Raw genomic sequence first — 17,677 nt, 5'->3', positions numbered from 1 at the left:
GTCTCTACTAAAAATACAAAAAATCAGTTGGGCATGGTGGCACGTGCCTGTAATCCCAGCTACTCAGGAGGCTGAGGCAGGAGAATTGCCTGAACCCAGGAGACGGAGGCTACGGTGAGCCGAGATCGCGCCATTGCACTCCAGCCTGGGTAACGAGAGCGAAACTCCGTCTCAAAAAAAAAAAAAAAAAAATTATTTTATTTTTTTAAGAGACAGGGCCTTGTTGAGTTGCTCAGGCTGGCCTCTAACTCCTGGGCTCAAGCAATCCTTCTGCCTCAGCCTACCAAGCAGCTGGAACTATAGGCATATGCACCATGTCCAGCTCATAGAAAAATTAATAGGTCAACTATACTAACATCAGAGCAATAACTAACCGCTCTAATTCACTAGAGAACCACAGAAAGAAATGTTTCACATTCTTTTTCGATCCTTCTAATTACAACAGTTTCCACTTAGAGAATCAAATACTATAGATAAAAAATAAATGAAAGAGGATACAATCTACAATTCTCCCGCCCTGAATATTTCCTTTCTGACAGATGTTCAGCTGAACAAACTTCCCAAAGCGACTAGAGTTGTTGTTGTACACGGTCTTCGCATTGCCGAAAGCTTCCATGATGGGACTGCAGAGACAGGGAGGGCAAGACAGCATTAATAAGGGCGGGCCTGAAGAGGGCAGTGGCACTTCTCACAAATGTCAAAATATACAGCTGCAAGAAATATCTGAAACCAAAAGGACTGAGGGTGACAGTGCTCATTTCTAGAAGAGCCAGATTTTCAAAACACTTGTTGAAATGGGTTTAACCGCATATCCATCGTAGTGAGCACAGCTGTGCTAGCAATAAATGCCACACAATTAAGGGGACCGCAGTGGCTCGTTCCTGCACGCATGAGTGTGGCCTTACATGGTGCAATCCAGGGACTGCACAGAAAAAGCCCCCACCCCAATTCTAGAAACTAACAAAGTTCCAGACCTGGAAATTTCACCTATTTGTTGTATGTGCCAGGGGCAGCCCATTTAATTTCTTTGGGACTTTTCCAAGTGTAAGATGGAGTCTGACTAGATTGGGGACCGGCAAACTTTTTCTGGAAAGGATCAGACAGTAAGTGTTTTAGTCTTTGCAGACCATGGAGTCTCTACTCAGCCCTGCCTCTATAGCCTAAAAGCAGTTGTAAACACTACTCATGAGTGTGGCTGGATTCCAATAAAACTTTATTTATAAAAACAGATTACAGGAGGGAGATGAGGAGGCTCTGGAGACAGATGGCAGCAATGGTTGCACAAACGTGTGAATGTACTTAATGCCAATGCCGCTGCACTGCACACTGGAAAACAGTTAATACGCATTTAGCACTAGGTATATTTTACCATGATTTTTAAAAATGGGGTGTTTACATGCTAAAAAACAAAAAAACAACAGCCTGCAGGAGACAGGCATGGGGCTGTGGTTTGCCGACCCGGGACAAATCTCTAAATAATAGAATGTATGAAGTCCCCGCTGGTTCTAAAGTCTTACAAGGCACAAACCATCTAGCAGGCAATTACATTTTTTTTTTTTTTTTTTTGAGACAAGAGTTTCACTCTTCTTGCCCAGGCTGGAGTGCAATGGCATGATCTTGGCTCACTGAAACCTCCGCCTCCTGGGTACAAGCGATTCTCCTGCCTCAGCCTCCCGAGTAGCTGGGATTACAGGCATGCGCCATCACACCCATCTAATTTTATATGTTTAATAGAGACGGGGTTTCTCCATGTTGGTCAGGCTGGTCTTGAACTCCCGACTGCTGGTGATTCGCCCACCTCAGCTTCCCAAAGTACTGGGATTACATACATGAACCACCGGGCCCAGCTGCAATTACATATTTTATACAACAACTCGGGTGACACCTAGCCCTCTTTCTAAGTTCTGAGTCTCTCTGTTATAGAATGCATCACTGATCTGCACACGAGAGGCCCGTTCTGCTCATGTTAAGCCTCCAAATGGTGGATGTTGAAGTGAACTCTGCTCGTCTCTACACTAAGCCACCTTTTCACGGTGGCTGGGGGTGGACATTTCTGCTGCTGACCAGGCCTCCAGAAAGCTAGTCAGCTGTATTCTTCTCCGTAAACTCCAATACAAGTGCCTTATCTGACCCAGGAGCTTCAAAAACACATGGAGCTAGCATCAAAGGCTCTCGGGCAGGACGGAGGCTGCAGATGGCTCTTGGGTGCCACTCAGTCCCCATCAGACCTGGCCTGATGATGAAGGGGCAGGAGACGGAAGGAGTTGTTCTTGGGGTCAAGAGGTACTCCTATGTGTATGGCAAGACCTTTCCTTAAGGAATTGTAAAACAGAAGTCAAGAAAAAGAGAAACTAGACCAACTAATTTTAACTCTTCCTTAAATAAGCCATACCATAAGGAAATCAATCCTATTGGTTGGAAACAAGAAAATCGATAAAGCAATACCTGCTTTCAAGAATCGCCCGTTCCACACAGGAGGTCTTCTCCTTTAAGGACAATTCCAAAGACTGCTGACTGATGACGGACAGGAACTTGAGGATCAATTTTGTGCTTTCGGTTTTACCTGCTCCACTTTCACCACTGAAAGACAAAATGTAACGTTTGTGCTTCTAAGCAGAATTAAACCAAAACAAAACAACACAAAACCAGCTTTGGTCAATGACACTATAATTACTTAACAATGGTTGAAAGGTGGGAGAAGGGAGATCAAAATACCTGTTTCCAAAGAGCTGAGTTAAAAGGAAGCTGGGTCCTTTCTCCTGCTGGCCACACTGTCTCTGGCCCTGCACATCCCTCTTTTGGCAAATGAGGTAAACAGAACTACCTTTTACTAGGAAAGGTCATAAGACGGATGGTGCCTTACAGGGAAGGTACGCTCTGTGAGAGAGGAACCTTCATTTCGTTCACTAGTTCATCCCAAACACATCCACCATGTAAATGTTTGGTTAATTGCATGAGCTCACTAACGCAATCTTTCTGGGAAACTTAAAAGCAGGTACACATGCATAAAAATGCAATCATTCATGAATATGACTGAGGGGACAGGCGATGAACCTGCAGGTACACAACCCCCAGTAAATCATGTTATTCCCACACTAGTCCCATGAGGGAAGCATGGCTGAGTGTCCAAGTCGGACTGTTAACACCAGTTCTGCCTGATCCAAAGTCCTGCCGAGGTCACATGCTACAATGATAGTTAAGGAAAAGTGAACAAAAAATCCAGAGGGAAAGGAGGCAAAGGATGGAAGTAAGGATGCGTTATGCCTTAAAAGACCGGCAAACATCGGTCAGGCCAAGAGAGCTCAGAAGCCACAGAAGCTGGGAAAGATTCTTAAGGGAGAATAAGACCCAGACCTGGTTAGGTCAGCTGGGCCGAGATGAAAGGCAGCAGAGGAGAGGAACGAAGGTTGAGCTGGATGCTTCAGAGGCAAATGCAGGGGCCGGAGGGGGCGATGACCTCATCAAGGTCACCTGTAAAAAAATGCAGCTCTGGGGGAAAGCTCTAGAAGGACCGAAGGGTGCCCCAGGAGACCGGCTGCTGCTATTGTCAAAGCCTGTGGTGGCCAGGTCCTAAACAGGGCTAATCAAGCTGGAGATGGAGCGGAAGATACAGGCATGAGAGAGACCTGAAATGAGAAACCCCATCCATTTTGCATATGGCACCATGCTTGGTACTGTGCAGAGAAGAGAAGCAGCAAAGAGGCTGGGAATTTTCGAGAAAAGCCGAAGGGATAACCAAGAGCACACCCATACAAACGCCATCAGGAGGTCGCACGCTGACAACCGCTGAATGGTGGGATGGGCAGATGAGCCCCTTGTGCGTTCTAAAGAGAAGTCCTGTGGAGTACCAAGAGCTGGACATTACCAGGAAAGGAGAGTTTTGCCAAGAACATGAATTAATTGCACATAACCAAAGAGAAGAAATGATGCAGAGATGATACCGACACGCCGGGCTGGGTACAGGGGTCCCAGGATGGCCGCTGGTCTAGGCCGACCAGTCCCTTTACCTGCTCTGCTAACAACAGGCCTGGGCATGGCCAGTGACACGATTCCACAAAGACGTAACGTTGTAATGTCTAGAGTGCTGTGGGCTCCTAGGGGAGGTTTGCAGGCACACATGCACACACATACACACACATATGCACGAACACACACATCCCGTCCCACGGGCAGAAATACCTCCTTGCGGCAGACAGCAAAGACCTGAGAATCTAAACCTGTCTTAAAATCCTAAAGCAAAAGCCAAGAAAATCAGAGGCAAGCCCAGCGGGAAGGGCTGAATGCACAACCGTGAAACTGACCTGCCTCATGCAGTCCGAAATAATAAAAGGCGGCATAAGTTAGGCTATCTTTAGCTGGGGTTTCCCTTACCAGCCTCCAGAATCTTCCTGGTAGGCAGCTTAGCAGACACTGAACAAGCGGTACCCACGTGACCCAGTGCCTGGCACACGGAGGCATTCAACAACGGAGCGTGCAGTGACTAACAGAAACCAAGAGAGACAGTTTCAAGGAACCATTTAAATAAACTTCCATATTTAAAACATTTATATTGATGTGGCAGCTGTGGGTGGCTGAATTATTAAAACACAAACTAGAGGGCTACGTTGTCTAGTGAAAATGATGAGGCAGAAACAGTGTTACGTGTTTCTCAACCTACCCCTTTATCCTCGGGCACACAGAAGCAGAGAACGTTTAGACTCCCCTGTAGTAAAAACAGCAGGCAGAGGCTGAGCACGGTGGCTCATGCCTGAAATCCCAGCACTTCGGGAGGCTGAAGAGTGTGGATTACCTGAGGTCGGGAGTTCAAGATCAGCCTGACCAACAGAGAAACCCTGTCTCTATTAAAAATACAAAATTAACCAGGCGTGGTGGTGCATGCCTGTAATCACAGCTGCTTGGGAGGCTGAGGCAGGAGAATCACTTGAACCCGTGAGGTGGAGGTTGCGGTGAGCCAAGATCATGCCACTGCACTCCAGCCTGGGCAAAAGAAGCGAAACTCTGTCTCAAAAAACACAAAACAAAACAAAAAAAAACAACAACAAATTGAAATTGGAAACAAAAAACAAAAAACACGGCAGGCAGTGAGTAACAAAGAGACCAAGTGTAGCCAGTTGAACAACTGGGCCAAAGGGTTATCAGCCACTTCTATGCCTGGGAGCTAAAAACCCCCTTCATGGTTCTCTGGGCTCCATCTTCCACTTGCCACCTAAATGTCCTCACAGATGGCACATCTCCCAAGCAAAGAAGGCTTAAGAGTAGACTCAAGTCCCTCCCCTACCCGCCAGGGGCTGCGATAGGAGCAAGAAACAGACCATCCCTGTGTCACATTGCTGAGATTTCAGGCTGTCTGTTGCAAAAGTCGGTCTGCCTTGGCTCGCTGAACACAGCAAAAACACAATTACGGAGAAGATACCCTTCAAACTCCACAGCAGAGGCTTGGTCAAGGAAAGAAAACCCAGGATTCTCGTACTATAAAGACGGACTTCAAGCCATCGTAAAGATGGACTTCAAGCAGAGTGCATGACACACTGAGAAAAAATATGGTTGGAGATGGATTGAGTCATGGATATCAATCTCTGTCAATTTCTTATACAGGTAGAAGATCTCTTATCTGAAATGCTTGGGGCCAGAAGTATTTCTGACTCCAAATTTTGGATTTTGAGAATATTTGCATTATACCAATTGAGTAACCCTAAATCTGAATATGAAGTCTATAATGGTCAAGAATCTGAAACTTTTTTTAGCGCTAACATGACATTCAATGGAAATGCTCTTTGGGGTTCTTTAGGGAAGATTTTCAGATGAAGGATGATCAACCAGTATAATGCAAATATTCTAAAATCTGAAACAATTTGAAAAAACCTGAAAGCTGAAATCTGCCTAGCCCAAAGCATTTTGAATAAGGGCTACTCAAGCTGTGTAAGTAAAACTTAAAAACACCCTCAGATTTGTAGCTCCACGATGGTGGCTCTCAACCCTGTCTGCTCATTAGAATCACCTAATAGGACCCTCGTCCAAACCTGTAGGTGTAGAACTCTGTCATCTGTACTTAAAAAATATTTTTTTGGCCAGGCACAGTGGCTCACATCTGTAATCCCACCACTTTGGGAGGCCAAGGCGGGCGGATCACTTGAAGTCAGGAGTTTGAGACCAGCCTGCCCAACATGGCGAAACCCCGTCTCTACTAAAAACACAAAAATTAGCCAGGTATGGTAGCAGGCACCTGTAGTCCCAGCTACTCAGGAAGCTAAGGTAGGAGAATTGCTTGAATCCAGGAGGAGGAGGTTGCAGTGAGCCTAGGTCGCACCACTGCACTCTAGCCTGGGTGACAGAGCGAGACCGTGTCTCAAAAAAAAAAAAAAAGTTTTTTTTTTTGAATGATTCTATTATGAAGCCAAGTTGAAGAACTGCTACTCTGAGAAGTGGCCTCACATAACTCAGATAGGACTCTACCAGGAGATAAGTGCTGACTACTCATATATCGAGCTGTGGAAGTGTTTTATAAACAACAGGACAAAGAATAAATATAACTAAGTAACTCACAAACCGCTAAAACCCAGAAATACGCCAGATGTCCCTGGATACTAATGTCAAGGTCACAGACTCTGCAGGTAGTACGCTGCTGTCTAACCTGCCTCTTCCTCCTTCCCCTGAACTTCCGCTTGGTCCTCACTAGCCCAAGGCAATTCCAGTTCTATGCTTTGTGCCAACAGGTCGGCCAACACAAACACAGGCTTTGGCAAAAACGTGTTCATTCATATTAACCAAAAGGAGCTCATAATGTTTTTCTTTAAAAAAAAAAACTTTCTAACTATAATAATGGAAATGGAAATGGAAAAGAAAAGTAACCCAAAGCACTGATGTGGGGCCTCACAGGCTGTATTAAAAATTGTGAGAAATTTTGTAGGCACAATGGAAAGTCACAAGACAGTTCCTAAGCAGGAGAGTGTCATGATCAGATTTAAGGTTCTAAAGAACTGTTATTTTATTTATTTGTTTATTTATGTATGTATTATTTTAGGGCCTGGCTCCCAAATATTTTATTTTTTTGAGACTTTTCTTTTTTTGAGTCTTGCTCTGTCTCCCATGCTGGAGTGCAATGGTACGATCTTGGCTCACTGTAACCTCTGCCTCCCTGGGTTCTAGCGATTCTCCTGCCCCAGCCTCCCAAGTAGCTGGGATGACAGCTGCGCCACCAGGCCCGGCTAATTTTTGTATTTTTAGTAGAGACAGGATTTCACCATGTTGGCCAGGCTGGTCTCAAACTCCTGACCTCACACTCCTCCTCTTCAGTTCAAGCAATTCTCCTGTCTCAGCCTCCTGAGTAGCTAGGATTACAGACATGCACCACCCAGATCTCATCTTGAATTGTACTCCCATGATTCCCACATGTTGTGGGAGGGGCCCGGTGGGGGATGACTGAATCATGGGGGTGATATCCCCCATGCTGTTCTCATGGTAGTAAGTGGGTCTCATGAGAGCTAATGGTTTTATCAGGGTTTCTGCCTTTGCATCTTCCTCATTCTCTTTTCCTGCTGCCATCATGTAAGATGTGACTTGCTCCTCCTTGCCCTCCACCATGATTGTGTGGCTTCCCCAGCCATGTGGAACTGTAAGACCAGTTAAACCTCTTTTTGCTGGGCGTGGTGGCTCATGCCTGAAATCCCAGCACTTTGGGAGGCCAAGGCAAGCAGATCACGAGGTCAGGAGATTGAGACTAGCCTGACCAACATGGTGAAACCCCATCTCTACTAAAAATACAAAAATTAGCCAGGTGTGGTGATGCGCACCTGTAATCCCAGCTGCTCAGGAGGCTGAGGCAGGAGGATCGCTTGAACCTGAGAGGTGGATATTGCAGTGAGCTGAGATTGCACCACTGCACTCCCACCTGGGCAACAGAGCGGGACTCCATCTCAAAACAAAACCAATAAAAAAACCCAAAACTCTCTTTCGTACATTGCCTAGTCTCGGGTATGTCTTTATCAGCAGTGTGAAAACGGACTAACACACCATAATAAACTAAACCCTGTCTGCCCTCTACCTTGTAAGGAAAAACTAGAGTGAATGGCAAACGTACTAGGGATCAACCAAAGCCAAACACTGACCTTATTTGATGGAAAAAAATTCACACACACACACACACACACACACACACACACACACTCTCAAAGCTGTAGTAGCATTAGCATTCATTTAAACATACACAAAAATGGCAAAATTAAAACGAGACCTTAAGAAAGGCAACAACCCTGAAAATGAGATGAAAGAAAGAGGCTTGGACTGGAAGCCTAGACACCTGGCAGTGCCACCAAGTAGCCGAGGAGCCTATCCAATTGACGTGCACTTATACCGCGAGAGAAAAACTGATCTATGAAGTCCTGTATAGTGTAAACAGACTTCTTTTCCGATTATAAAGGTACAAGCGTGAGAATGTTTTTAAAGTAGTAAAACACATTTTATCCACCAGGGGGCAGCTCATGCCCAAGGAAATCGAAACAGGGCTCCTGGGCCCAGCAACTCCTATTTTTATATTCCATTTTCTCTTAATTCCCACAGCTTCAACCCCGACTTTATAAAACTGTTGAAGAGAGCTATTAAAACCAAAACACATTTTAATGAGAAAGCTATTTTTAAAGTCTCTGTTTCCTGAATTAATTTAGATAAATACAGTTACTCTGTTCACATCAGCATTGCATAATTGGAGCCTTCTGTTTGGGATCCACGCGCCTTCTACCCTTATTTTTAAATACCATGAAAATGCCAACCTCCTTCCGTTTACTACACACACACACACACACACACACACACACATATATGCACAATGGTCGCATTTGGTGTTTCACTTTCTTCTTTAGTGGCTCTGTCTAGCAAGTGATATCTTAGTTACACTCTCATTTTTTCCACTGAATGTAATAAATACAGGCAATTATCAATGGCAGATATTTAAGGATCTAAGTGTGGACACCGATTTGATCTTTTACAGCAGATTGTTCTCTTTCCATCTGTTCATCTTCTTAAATTGTATTCTGTATGCTGAAATAATAATCTTGAAATTCTAACTCCAGAACTTTTATGAAGTCATTTAGAGGAGCCCACAAATAGTGGGTCTAGTCATAGATGAAGCTGTTTTATTGGGTATGTGAATCTTAGAAGCTCTGTTTCTATATTAAGCAGATGCTTCATTTTGATTAACTGGAAGCTATAATGATCCCTATTTGTTTAACTGAATATACTGACAGTCCCTGTCCAAATTGTTCCTAGGGCCCAACACTTTACTAGCACTGTTAGAATGGTAACGAGAAGACAGCACATCTGCCCATATGCTGCCCTCCCATTAGATGAACACGAACACACACACACACACACACACACACACACACACACGAGAGAGAGAGAGAGAGAGAGAGAGAGAGAGAGAGAGAGAGAGAGAGAATTCAGCTGTTCATATACATGTAATCTCATTTGTTAAAAAAAATGAAGAACTACAAAAAAGATAATGGGTAAACACTGCCAGTGAGAAGAACCCACTCCCTGCAAACTGCATTCCATGTGTGGCACCTGTAGATATCATCATAGAGCACCCACATCAAAGAGCTGTCAGGGTTTCAAGGTGCCCATGCCTGGCAAACTCTTGGCACAGAGTCCAACACAGAGAACGCTTGAGAAACTGTGAGTCATTATTTCTTATCCCACCTCCAACAGCTCTCACTAAGAACACTCTCCATCCATTTCCCCACCCTGGGGTTTCAGGGGGCCTCCTCCAGCACCTCTGTCCTCTCCCCCCGACCCCTCCCCACAGGAGCAGGGGGCTGCCCTAAGTGCTCCGTGGTGAAAGGAGAAAGGCAGGGGCTGCTTGCTTAGCCCCTCAGTTTGCTCTCCACCATCTGGGAATCAGTTTCCCACAGTGCTCATGGCTGCCAGTTACCTGGCTGTACCTATGACCAGGTGGGTCTGTCTGTGTAATTCGGGGCTGCAATGCTTGCAGGCCACTTGGCTGGGAGTCTTAAGCTGACATATGGCTCTCCGCATGTCTCCTATGGTCTTACTTCCACTGAAGCGGAAATCCGGAGAGGGGTTTTTTTTTTAGTGTCTCCCCACCAAATCCAAACCACCCTTTCCTTTCCCTTTCCCATTCCTCTTGACATCATATAATAATTATCTTGCCACAAGTTGGAACTAGAAAGCCATTTGAAACAGAAGTCTGAATCTTCTTTCACACTAGCAGCTTTAGGAGACTGTGGCTTCTCAGTGACAACTGTGCCCCATGACTGACCTCCTGGAAGGAGAAATGAATGAAGACATGCTCGGCTCCTCCATGGAAACCTCACTAGAAGAGACTGACATTCATCACGCCTGCTTCGAGTATCACCAGAACATAGTTCCAATAGAGCCAACGGGATGCACCAACATACATGTGATGAGGTCAATTTCAATGTTAATAATAAAAATTAAGAAATTTTATTTATTTATTTATTTGAGACAAAGTCTCACTCTATTGCCCAGGTCGGAGTGCAGTGGCGTGATCTCGGCTCATTGCAACCTCCGCCTCCCCGTTAAAGTGATCGTACCACCTCAGCCTCCTGAGTAGCTGGGACTACAGGTGCGTACCACCACACCTGGCTAATTTTGTATTTTTAGTAGAAATGGGATTTCTCCACGTTGGCAAGGTTGGCCTCCAATTCCCGACCTCAAATGAACCGCCCACCTTGGACTCCTAAAGTGCTGAGATTATACGCGTGAGCTACTGCGCCTGGCCACAAAATATTTATTTAAAAAATATTCCACGCCAGGCGCCATGGCTCATGCCTGTGATTGTAGCACTTTGGGAGGCCAAGGTGGGTGGATCACCTGAGGTCAGGAGTTCAAGACCAGCCTGGTTGGCTGGGCGCGGTGGCTCAAGCCTGTAATCCCAGCACTTTGGGAGGCCGAGGCGGGTGGATCACGAGGTCAAGAGATTGAGACCATCCTGGCCAACATGGTGAAACCCCGTCTCTACTAAAAATACAAAAAATTCAGCTGGGCATGGTGGTGCGTGCCTGTAATCCCAGCTACTCAGGAGGCTGAGGCAGGAGAATTGCCTGAACCCGGGAGGCGGAGGTTGCGGTGAGCCGAGATCGCGCCATTGCACTCCAGCCTGGGTAACATGAGTGAAACTCCGTCTCATTAAAAAAAAAAAAAAAAAAAAAATTCCACTACATTTTTAGACAGTTCCTAGTAATAAAGGTTTTGTTGGTGGGCTCATTGTTTCTTTGTAAAAGCGCGTACGACTCAGGTAAAATAGACATGCCAAGTGCCTTCTCCCCACTAAAAAAAATTGAAATAAATATGCCCTTAACATACACACAGTAAGCCCCTCTTCTGTAGCTAATTCAAAGGGAAACTTTAAAAGCACCACATTATTAAAAATTCCTAAATTTGGGAGATTCTATTTAGAGTTATTTTATTGCAGTAGAGAAAAAAGAAACCTTGTTCACACATATAAGCCTTTGACTAGCACTGCAGACGATATAAAACGCTTCCATTTGAAAGACAGATGCAAGATTTCCTTAAAAAGATGGAAGGACCATGCCTCATCATTGAAATAAACCAAAGAATAATTAAGGCAAATAATTTTTTTTTTTTTAAAAAAAAGGAACAGAATGGAATAATTATTCTGAGGCCAAGAGCCAAGCAACGTGCTCCATCTGCTTTGCTAAGTGAGCTCCTTCTGAAAGCTTAAGTTATCATGTTACTCAGAACAGAAAACTGTTGGAGAAACTCAGGCGGTCGTGAACGCTTTCTCTGGTTAATGCCCTAAGGAGGCTGGGGTGGGGCGCGCCGAGAGGCTCCCCGCCGGCCGGGCCGTGGGAAAGCCTGCCTGGCTGAGCCCCGTACCTGATGAGGATGCACTGGCTGTCCTGGCGCTTCCACAAGCAGCGGTAGCACTCGTTGGCGATGGCGAAGATGTGCGGGGGCAGCTCGCCCAGGTGGCGCCGGCTGTACCGCTCCATGGTGGCATGCTCGTACAGCCCGGCAATGGGCTGGTAGGGGTTCACGGAGGCCAGGATGGAGCCGATGTAGGTCTGCAAGCACAGGGCGAGACAGGGAGCGTCACTTCTAGCTCGAGCCACTGGATGAGCTCCAACAAAACCCACTGAGTGTGCACCAGGGGGAAAGGCAGCTTCTGCCTCCCGGGTGCACACTGTCCCTGCATCTTCTGGGTACCAAATCCTGACATTCTGAACAAATGAATGAAGCCATTTCTTTTCTTTCCTTTTTTTTTTTTTTTTTTTTTTTTGAGATGGAGTTTTGCTCTTGTTGCCCAGGCTGGAGTGCAATGGAGCGATCCCCGCTCACCGCAACCTCCACCTTCCAGGTTCAAGCGATTCTCTTACCTCAGCCTCCCAAGTAGCTGAGATTATAGGCATGCACCACCACACCCAGCTACTTTTCATATTATTAGTAGAGATGGGGTTTCTCCATGTTGGTCAGGCTGGTCTTGAACTCCTGACCTCAGGTGATCTGCCCGCCTTGGCCTCTCAAACTGCTAGGATTACAGGAGTGTCTGGAATGAAGCCATTTCAAAGGGGGATGGCAGTGAAAGGGAAAGAGAAGGAAGATGGTGAAGCAGCCCAGACCCAGATCCCCGTTCCCCGCTGACCTCCCCAATCCTATCCCTTCCCATGGACAAAAGACTGTCCGGGTCCAGTCTCCTTTCTCATCAAATGGCTACTGTGAAACAGCAGGGTTAAAAAGTGGAGACAGGAAGAAGAGAGGTAGCCAGGGGCTGGGGGAGGGGGGAGGGAAAGCTACAGTTTAATGGGTGCAGAGTTCCTGTTTAGGGAGATGGGAAAGTTCTAGAAGTGGGCCGGGTGCAGTGGCTCACGCCTGTAATCCCAGCACTTTGAGAGGCTGAGGCAGGCGGATCACCTGAGGTCAGGAGTTCAAGACCAGCTGGACCAATATGGAGAAACCCTGTCTCTACTAAAAATACAAAAATTAGCCAGGCGTGGTGGCATGTGCCTGTAATCCCAGCTACTCCAGAGGCTGAGACAGGAGAATCACTTGAACCTCGAAGGCAGGGGTTGCCGTGAGCTGAGCTCGCACCACTGCACTCCGGCCTGCGTAACAGAGCGAGAGTCCGTCTCAAAAAAAGGTCTGGAAATGGTTAGTACCTGTGGATGCAGAACACTGTGAATGTCCTTTTAAAAAAATTTTTTATTTTTAAAAATTTTTTTGGAGAGACAGTCTTGCTTTGTTACCCAGGCTAGTCTTGAGCTTCCAGCTTTGAGTGATCCTCCTGCCTTGGCCTCCCAAAGCGCTGGGTCTGTGAATGTACCTAATATTACTGAATTGAACACTTAAAAATAGCCAAAATAGCAGATTTTATTCTATGCAGAGTTAGCTACAGCTGTTAAAAGGTAACGTGACCATTTCAAAAATGGTAGGTATTCTTTCAGCAATCTCCACACTTTCATGAAGTGCCATATAATTTATCTGGAACTTAGAGGACTGACAATCTTACCTTTCTGGAACCATGTCCAGGCCAGAAATTAACCAAAAGCTTAATTTATTATGTGTGCAAACCTTTTTTTAATTTTTTGCTTCATATTATTTCCAAAATACATTCCAGGCTGAGTATCCTCTATCCAAAATGTCTGAGACCTGAAGTGTTTTGGATTTCTGATATTTTCTCTGATTTTGGAATATGTGCATCATACTTACCAGTTAAGCCTCATCGGAAAATCTAAAATCTGAAATGCCCCAATGAGCATTTTCTTTGAGCAGAAGGAAATCCCAGAGAATCACTTGAACCCAGGAGGCGGAGATTGCAGTGAGCAGAGATCATGCCACTACCCTCCAGCCTGGGTGACAAAGCAAGACTCCATCTCAAAAAAAGAAAAAGAAAAACAACAATAGAGGTTACAGAGTTAGCAGTGAGTTACTAAAGCTTAATGCCTTAGGCCTCTCCGTGTGGACGTAGCTATTCACTTGCACTTTCGCAAGAAATACTAACTCAGTTTGGTTACCTGGTTTCCAGGCTCAGACACAACTGAGGAAGTCAGTCAGACAGGGGTGACAGCACAGAGTCTTATGACGCCATCACCAACAACCAACCTTTATGAAGCTTGCGCAGTGTGTCTAGGGCTTTACGGGGTGTTATGGGCTGATCTGTGCCTTCTCCCCAAATTCACATGCTGAAGTCCTAACCCCCGGTACTTAAGAATGTTACTATCCTGAGAGACAGGGGCTTTAAAGAAGTGACTACATTAAAATGAGGCCATTAGGGTGGGCCCCAATCCAACCTGACTGGTGTCTTTGTTAGAAGAGGAAATGTGAACACACACAAAGACACCAGGGATGCAGACACGCAGGGGGCCTGGGGGAGGGCAACAAAAAACAAGCGAAACTAGACAGAAAGTCCAAACATTCTGAGAGCATCTGCACCATATTATAGCAATTTGTAATGTTTTATATTCATAGTATCTGCCAGGAACATCAAGCAAAGTATTATATGTTCAGTATAACTTCTCAAATGTAAAAAAGTCCACACAGGCTGAGGATCGCTAATCCAAAAACCAAAATCTGAAATGCTCTAAAATCTGAAGCTTTTTGAACACCAACATGATGCTCAAAGGCAATGTTCATTGAGGCATTTCAGATTGCAGATTTTCTGATGACGGATGCTCAACCGTTAAGTATAATGCAAATACTTCACAATCAGAGACAATGTCAGAAACCCCAAACACTTCAGGTCCCAAGCATTCTGGATAAGGGTTACTCAACCTGGAATGTGCTTTGGAAGTAATATGAAGTCAAAAATTTTAAAAAGGATAAAAACATAAAAGATATTACCATATGGCCCTGCAATTCCGCTCCTACATACCAAAAAGAACTGAAAGCAAATACTCAAACACTTGTACACACATGTTCACAGAAGCACCATTCACAAGAACCAAAAGGTAGAAAGAACGCCAAGGCTCATTATCAGACAAATGGATGAATAAGATGTGGCATATCCACGCCATGGAATATTAGTCACCTAGAAAAAGGAATAAAGTGCTGATTCATGCTACAGTGGGAACAATCCTTGAAGACATACCAAGCCAGACACAAAAGTTCCCACATCCAGAACAGGTTAATCCATAGAAACAGAAAGATCAGTGGTTGCTAAGAGTAGGCAGTAGCAGGAGAGGGCAGTGACTGCTTCACTGGTACAGGGTTTCTATTTGGGGTGATAAAAGTATTGTAGAACTAAGATACAGGTTGTATGGTTTGAATGTTCGTCCGCTACTAAACTCATGTTGAAATTTAATTGCCATTCTAACAGTATTAGGAAGTGGGACCCTTAAGAGGTGATGAGGTCATGGGGTTCTGCCCTCATAAACGGATTAATGCCACTATTGTGGGAGTGAGTGAGTTATCGCAGAGTGGGTTCTGGATAAAAGGGTAAGTGCAACATGCATTCCCTCTATCTCACACTCAAGCTTCCTCGCCACGTGATGCCTTAGGCCATGACGCAGCAAGAGGGTCCTCACCAGATGCCAGCACCATGCTCTTGGACTTGCCAGTCTCCAGAACCAAAAGCCAAGTAAACCTCTAGTGCTTATAAATTACCCAGTGTGTGGCATCCTGTTACAGCAGCAGAAAGCAGACTGAAACAGACGTGTTGGTTGCACACCACTGTGAATGTACTAAATGCCACCAAATTGTACGCTTTAAAATGGTTACTTTTATGTTAAATGAATTTTGCTTTAATTACCAAAAAAAAAAAAAAAAAAAAAAAAAAACTTTGGTGCTTTTATGAGTAAATGTTCAGGTCCCTGGAAAAATCAACTCTCTAGAAAGCCCATTTTGTCCTGTTGGAACACTATGGGGAAGATTTGGCTAGAAAAAAAAGATGGAAGCTAGAAAAGGAAGCGTCCTACTCCTGAGGATGCCTCCATCCTCTATCAGTGCCTGGACCACAGACACTCCAGTGCCTCCTTCTACATCAACCTTTGCAGAGGGGAAGGGGCAGGCAGACAATACTTGAGGCTGGGAGCACCTGGCTCCTTCCACTACCTTGTTTAAAATGCTATGTTTGTTTTCTACCTTTTTGATAGTCATTTACATTATTGTTGTTTTTTTCTGCTATCAACAATGTTCATTTTTACTGAGAAATACATTCTTATTGTTTTTCCCTACTTTGACTGTAACTCTCTATGCAGCCAAGTAGGTCAGAGGAAACTGACAAGCAATAGTCAACACTGCCAGCAATCAACACGGGGGCTCAACTGAGCACACGCCAGTCCTCTTCCTCAGTTACAAGCAGAAGGTGAAAGCTAGGGTCATGGACATTCAGCTTATTATTAAATTTAATTAATTAATCTATTATTAGGATATTCACCCATCATTAACACACCTTTAAAAAATGATATGCCCTTATCATTGTGCACGCCCCATTCATAACACATTTGTACGGTTGCTGTAAAATTCTGAGATGAGCCCTTCTTTCTTAAGGCACTGATTTACTCTCAAAGCCATCATTAAAACTTCTTTCGCAGCTTTCTTTGAAAGAATAATCGTTTCTTTTAAACCATGTTCCTCCTCCTGGTTGGGAACCCTCACTACCCACAGAACATCCTTTAAAATACTGCTCATTCTGACAGTGTGGATGACATGGGCTTTGAATGAGGGTAGGAGGGACAAAGTGGCATTAAGCCCGGTAGCAAAGGTGAAAACGCAACGTCCAAAATGGCCTCACGCTTGACTTTTTCAGTAATTCACACGGCACCTCATCCAACGAAATAGTTTTTAAATGTTTTAGAATGACAATGTGGTAGCTGTGGCAACCATATTGCAACATAAGAGACAACATGAGCAGCCCAGAAATCAAGGTCCACGGGTCCTCTCTACCCCATCAGCAGTGCTTTAGAAGAGAAAGGACTTTTTTTTTGAGACGGAGTTTCACTCTTGTTACCCAGGCTGGAGTGCAATGGCGCGATCTCGGCTCACCGCAACCTCTGCCTCCTGGGTTCAGGCAATTCTCCTGCCTCAGCCTCCTGAGTAGCTGGGATTACAGGCACGCGCCACCATGCCCAGCTAATGTTTTGTATTTTTAGTAGAGACGGGGTTTCACCATGTTGACCAGGATGGTCTCGATCTCTTGACCTCGTGATCCACCTGCCTCGGCCTCCCAAAGTGCTGGGATTACAGGCTTGAGCCACCGCGCCCGGTCTGAAAGGACTTTTTTTTAAGACCGAGTCTCGTTCTGTCGCCCAGATTGGAATACAGTGGCGCGATCTCGGCTCACTGCAACCACCGCCTCTCGTGTTCAAGCGGGTCTCCTGTCTCAGCTTCCCAAGTAGCTGGGATAACAGTGTGCACCACTACACCCAGCTAATTTTTGTATTTTTAGGAGAAATGGGGTTTCACTATATTTTGGCTAGGCTGGTATCGAACTCCTGACCTCAGGTGATCCATCCACCTCCCACCTCGGCCTTCCAAACTGCTGGGATTACAGGCATGAACCACTGCGTCCAGCCGAAAAAGGACCCTTAACAGCGATGCTCCCCATGGAGGCAGTCCATAGACACTAGAATTATGTGGCACCCTTGCTGATGGTGATGCAGCTGCAGCTCACAAAAGGCATCAGGACCCTCTTCTCTGCTGAGCCGAGTCCCTGCCAGCCCACAGTAGTGCCACCAATCGATTA

General features: G+C 45.3%; 1 protein-coding gene across 2 annotated transcripts in view; it reads right to left on the bottom strand.

Annotated features, from left to right (window-relative positions):
* Positions 1–17,677, bottom strand: part of MYO10 (myosin X) — a 273,707-nt gene that overhangs the window by 125,493 nt on the left and 130,537 nt on the right. For both annotated transcript variants that reach the window (XM_032279066.1, XM_032279065.1), the window contains exons 4-6: positions 11,875–12,062; positions 2,446–2,580; positions 499–623 (exon numbers count right to left, since the gene is read on the bottom strand). In XM_032279066.1, the coding sequence (XP_032134957.1) occupies positions 499–623; positions 2,446–2,580; positions 11,875–12,062 (448 nt within the window). The remainder of the gene's footprint in view (positions 1–498; positions 624–2,445; positions 2,581–11,874; positions 12,063–17,677) is intronic.

The sequence above is a fragment of the Sapajus apella genome, unplaced genomic scaffold (assembly GCF_009761245.1).
Source record: "Sapajus apella isolate SASKATOON/1434 unplaced genomic scaffold, GSC_monkey_1.0 scaffold11, whole genome shotgun sequence".
Classification (NCBI taxonomy): Eukaryota; Metazoa; Chordata; class Mammalia; order Primates; family Cebidae; genus Sapajus; species Sapajus apella.
The sequence above is the reverse complement of the archived record's forward strand: the minus strand, read 5'-3'. Positions and strand labels throughout refer to the sequence as shown.